The following is a 5,732-nucleotide window of genomic DNA, read 5'->3' as shown; positions in this document are numbered from 1 at the left end:
CAGTGAAGCATGAGGAAAATGAGGAATCCCAGCCATGAGTTGTAAAATAGTACTGCATTAATCATACCCAGAGATGAAAGAGATAAGAGTATTTTAAGATGTATATGTTATCACAGCCAGGGCTGCAGATTTACTATGATGGGAAAAGTTGGAGGAGATGTCTGTGTTGCTGGGAAGTGGCAAAGTTTACTCACGTCTTCTCTTAAGAACTTTAGACTTCTTCTTGACTGAATAAAATAGCGGCTTTTCACATCTCCAGAGATACCTACCAGTAAGGGACATAAGAATTGTTAGGGAAAAGAAAGCTGGAGCAAACAAGTAAAAGAAAAGTAATTTCTTACAAATGCTGCTAGAGCTATTAAAATAAAATCAAAATAATGTAATGGTTAGTGGTATTAAAAGCCTCTGCCCCTCAACACATCCAGTAAGTCCTTTTTCAGAGTAGACAAACTGAGGCACGTAAGCCTACATTTACTGAAATCAGTTACTTGTTCAGTTGTATAAGCTACTTGTCTCAGAAAGGAGCATTTAATTAATAGGCTGGATAAACATTATGAGTGTAAATAGAAAGTGAAGATGGGTATTTGATCGCTTTATTCACCCAAGCTTGCTGGATGGAAATGTGGACCAAATTCCTACCCTTTTTTATTTCTGTGGGGGTCAGGATTTCACATAAAACTGCCTACCTTAAAAAAAGAAAAAGTACTTAAAGACTTCTTACTTGGCTCTTTCTTCATCCAATTTCTTTAGCTCCACATCCAAGGAAGATTTTATAACTTTGTACCACTTTTTGAACTCAAAATACGGACCATCTGAATAAAACATACACATTTTACGTTGGGAAGAAGTGCAAGAAACATGTAGTACACAGAAGGTGGTCTCCATGCAGTTAGAGACTGCATCTTCCACCTGTATACAAACCGACCCTCAATTCTGTGTGCATAAGAAGTGCTGAGAAGATGGATTTAGCATAGATTTAGCATAATTCAAACTTTTCTCTCCTTTCTGAAAGTTAAGCCTAGAAAATACCTCCTCTCTACCAAAGGAACAAGATCTCAAGTGTTAAGTGGCCTTCACTGGTTGGAAAATTGACTTCAAGAGATTAATAAAACTATACATCAAGCTTAGGTTGAAATGAGTGAAATCTAAACCAGTTCAGATGTAAAATTTCAAACAGCTTCATCAACTCCCCACTGTCTATGCTACTACCTGTGAAACTTTACAGGGCTGGAAAGAAACTAGACAATTGTATTCACTTCCTATCAGCCTCCCATGTTTCTGAGCACAGGAACTTCACTTCTTGATATGTGAACAAATATTTACCAGCACATGCAAAAATGTTAAGGCCTATGGCATTCTAGTAGCACTTTCAACATCGATGATCCAAAGAGGCACAGCACTGAAGCAGAACAACTGGGTACAGTAAGTATAAGAATCCCAAATAGAACTATGGTATAGATTTATATATTTAAAATAGAATCAACCCTTATAACCTGTGGGTGGATTATCTGCATTGTGAATTAACCAGGCTTTGCATTTCCCCATCACCCCAGCTGCACTGCATGCAATGCTCGCATCATGCTTAGTTTTGCCAGCCAGCTGTTTAAGCTGTTTTGAAGGTAAATATACTGTTCTTACAATCAAGCTTGCATATGCTGTGTATTATCTGCATTTTTGCTATTCAAGTTATCCTGCCACAGGATGTCTTAGATGCTAGAAATATAGATGGACTCAACAAGCAATAGATAAATGAGGGGAAGAAAGACCCTTCAGTCATTCTTAAAATGTAAAGGTGTGGATGCAACTTCTTTTGTGAACTCCTTAAATCCAGAGATTTAAGTAAGAACTCCTAAACTGCTGGAAAAGCAGTCTGGGGTGGGGGGGCAGAAATTTTTAGTAAACTTCCCATTAATTATTAAGCATCTGTCACAAGCAAGACCACTGCCAAGAGACACGATGGTACACTGTAATAACCATTTACCTGGCCAACACTGCTAGTTTGATGTTCATATATTTGAGCTGAGCAGAAAATACACAGCTCTGTGATACACACATACGTATATACAACTCAATCACGTGTTTTATTTGAACACAAACAATACTGTGTATGTGTGCAGTTCACAGAACATACACACACAAACACACGAGGTAACTACAACTTTCTACTGTACAGCTTCCTGTTTGCCTTGAAAAACTGTAGGAGCTGAAATACTATATTCTTTAATAAAAAAGAAAAAAAGAAAAAAAGAAAAACAACTTAGAGAAAGGATAGTTAAACAGAGAATAGAGTCAACATAAAGTGGATCCTTAAAACTCAGTATTAACCATTATTCATTTCAGCATGCTAACTTTGAGAAAATGCCAGAGGCAGTTGAGAGCTCTGGCACTAATCAGTGCTCTCACACACGTTCTCACGTCAGCTCCTCTCTGCAGCTGCTCGCCGTCACCCCAACACTTTAAGGATAGGGACAACATAACAGAGCATATGGAACATTTTGCAGCAGAATATTTTAAAGTTAAAAAGTGGGCAAAGAATGATCCACTTGAAAATGAGAATTACCAGTTTCCTTAACAGTGATTACGACCTCTAGATACAGCAATATGTGCTCACATGGGGTAATTTTATTATATGGGGCAATTTTATTATTGACTTAAATTTTAAAAAAGTAACAGAAGGGTCAAAATGGGCCCAAAACTGGATTGGAGGCTTAAAAGACACGGTCAAAAATGTGTTACAGTGTTTTATCTTCAACTGTGATCTGGATCGGGCCATGGAACATCTTCCTGCAGATTTCTAATCTTTGATTTGGTATTTTCTGCCCTCAAAGAACCATGTTCACACCATTATCTTCTCTATCTTAATTGCTGCTAGCTTTTCCACGCTCTCTCAGGATTATTTGGACTAAGAAAATAGATTACATCTGAAATATGTTACACACTAAGGCATTTTATTTAACAAGACTAAACAAGTTTGGATTTTATCATATACGTGGTTTGATGCCCCTAGTAAGTATCTGCTTTTTACGATCAAAGTGTGTTCCTTCTTTACTGCTTACCCATTCATCTTCACCTACCTTGAATAAAATTCTAAAACAAGAGGCAAACATGCACAGGGAGAAGCAGAATGGCACACATCTTGCTAGGTACCTAATTCCCCTATCTAGTACAGTAAGAATTATGCAGGTAAGATGACTGAGACCACTTTATGTGAACAGGATCTACTGTTTTCTATACTATTTCTATTTGCCCTAAAAGAATAAATGACAAAAACACATTTTAATGATCAATAAGACAAGCCTTTCTAAGCCTGATGACAAAGTTATATAATTCACAAAATCATAAGACTGCTTCTACTGAAATATTTACGTACCTTCTTTGTTATTTTTATTTCTTTCTTCAGCAAAGTCAGAAAGTAACCTGAAAAAAACCCAACACAAAAACCAGGCAATTTTGTAGATCCAAATACTGCACTTTTCACATGAAGTTCAAAAACAACCAAGAAAAACTACACCCTAATTTTTCTCCAAGATTCAGATTCAGACTGATGATTTTTAAAAATAGGTCATATTTAATGTCTAAAATGCCTTCAGGTATATGCTTTAGGCTACTAAACTTAATCAAAATTCAAATACTATAAATTTAATATTACTAAAGAAAGAAGCATCCAAGACAATAATTTGAATCATTTGAAATGTGGGCTTTGCTAAATATTTGTCTGTACACTTACCATTCATAGTGATCATCTAATAAAAACAGTAATTTGAGCACAACAACAATAACTGCTGCAGCAAGAACATCATATTTCACTTTTCTTGTTGACTTATTTCCAGGCACAAGAGTCAGGAAATCCGGTTCTCCAATAGCGATCTTTTTCACCACTCGACATGTCCAATTATGCAACTCATCTGATTATCGTAAAGAAAGATATAAACGTAGTAAGTTGAGACAAGCTAGAAAGGACTTTCACAGTGCAAATATGTTGGTTATTTGAGGAAAACAATGCTAGGTCTTTTAGCACCATTAGATAGCAATTTTTTTTCAGGCTGAAGTGTTTAATGGTGTTTTGTTACTCAAATGGTGTTGTTGGAGATCATCCTGAACAATGTTGTGGGAAAGCCTATCTTAAATGTACATATAGTTTCAAAGAAAACCCCAAAAGCCAACAATTTATCCAACCTTTTTTCCTGCATGTTGACTAAACAGCCATTCAGGGACTGATTCAGCACTGTGAAGAGGAAGAGGAGCTGGTTTTGAAGGAGGCAGTTGGCTATAACAGCAGGCTGATCATGGCACGGCAGCGCTTGCTGCTATGCCGACAAAACCCAGCTGAGGTACAGACAACCTCAGCCCAGGTTAAAACTGGCTTTACGCTGTAAAGCCCAGTCCCACCTGCTACCACGGGTTATGTCAGAAAACTACAGCTCCAAAAGCAGCAGTGTGATATCTGCACAGTTTCTTAGTGTTCTACACTTATTTTTCACAGATACAAATCCCCCAAATTTCTCACCTTTCCTGTTCAGCAAGAAATACATGAGTTGATTACATCACCATCAGATTCCACAAAGGTTAGCAATGTATGACTAAGTACAACCTTAATCCAGCTATACTTTATACTCTCTTGCTGCGTACAAAGAGTTCAGTAGGAACTCATTTTTAATCCTCTTGTACATAATAGTAAAAGGTAAGCAAAATCTGGAACCCAAATTCTTACAAATACTGTCAATATATTTTCTTTTATTTCAGATATTTAAAATGGCCTTTCCAGTAGTATTTAATGCCCTAAGATACACTGACAATTTATTCCTCAATTTATTTTTTTAGGAGGTGTTAGAGAACAACAGTAATGAAGGACAATATATTCTTTTACAGTAACTTTCAAAGAGTACTTAGCTTTGTATATCTCTGTAATAAATCTGAAAATGCCAAAATTCTAGCTTTTTCCTTGATTCAATTGATACTTCAAAATCTGAAAAATAATGTGATCCTCTATAGGATCACAACACTGGTGTGAAACTACAAAATCAGAATTTCTACTCTGGAATTTTAGCCCTAAATCTGTTTGCTACCTTCTCTTAATTCAACTGTGAATAAATAGAAAAGGCAAGTAGCTTTATTCAACATGACAAATTGTAAAATATGACAAGAAAAACCCCCAAACTATTAATTGTTGGAATGCTTCAATGAAAAAAACCAAAATGTTAATTTATAGGCTGTTTGTATAATTCACTTTCAGTGACAATGGTATTTGATAGTATGGTAGTCCAACAGAGAGTTCACGTACTAGGACTTATTGGTCTTTGGCAATTCAATATTCAAGACCTAATTAGAGGATAAACAAAAATATTGAATATTTATGCAATATATGTTTTCAAAACTAAATCAGAAATCAAGTGAGACAGCATCTGATTTGTCACAGAGCATCACTTGTTGATATTAAAATTAATGCTAATATGCAATATTATAGAATATACAGTCAATATTATATATGAGACAATCCCATTGCTAAGCAATCAGGTCCCAGCTTCATGAATCATTTGGATAAAGTAAATAAACCACTACCGTCTCTGAGTTCACATGGATACTGAAAGATCTGAAATGAAGTATCCACTCCACAGCCTTAGAGAGCAGAGCACCAGAGTGCCCCTGCATATCTAGGCCTATATTATATACTCTGAATGTTTGATGAAGGTGCTTTCTATAGAAATTATCTTTGAGTTCAAGCTTAAATGGGT

General features: G+C 36.0%; 1 protein-coding gene across 1 annotated transcript in view; it reads right to left on the bottom strand.

The window, feature by feature from the left end:
• The window catches only part of TAF1B (TATA box binding protein (TBP)-associated factor, RNA polymerase I, B, 63kDa), a gene marked incomplete at its 5' end in the record, with an annotated part of 46,241 nt that overhangs the window by 5,963 nt on the left and 34,546 nt on the right, over nucleotides 1-5,732 (bottom strand). The window contains 4 exons of the mRNA XM_010185592.1: nucleotides 195-265; nucleotides 722-812; nucleotides 3,371-3,417; nucleotides 3,728-3,905. Coding sequence (XP_010183894.1) covers nucleotides 195-265; nucleotides 722-812; nucleotides 3,371-3,417; nucleotides 3,728-3,905 — 387 coding nt within the window. The remainder of the gene's footprint in view (nucleotides 1-194; nucleotides 266-721; nucleotides 813-3,370; nucleotides 3,418-3,727; nucleotides 3,906-5,732) is intronic.

This window comes from Mesitornis unicolor, unplaced genomic scaffold, assembly GCF_000695765.1.
Source record: "Mesitornis unicolor isolate BGI_N332 unplaced genomic scaffold, ASM69576v1 scaffold22485, whole genome shotgun sequence".
Classification (NCBI taxonomy): Eukaryota; Metazoa; Chordata; class Aves; order Mesitornithiformes; family Mesitornithidae; genus Mesitornis; species Mesitornis unicolor.
Note: the sequence above shows the minus strand (reverse complement) of the source record. Positions and strands in the feature narration are given on the sequence as shown.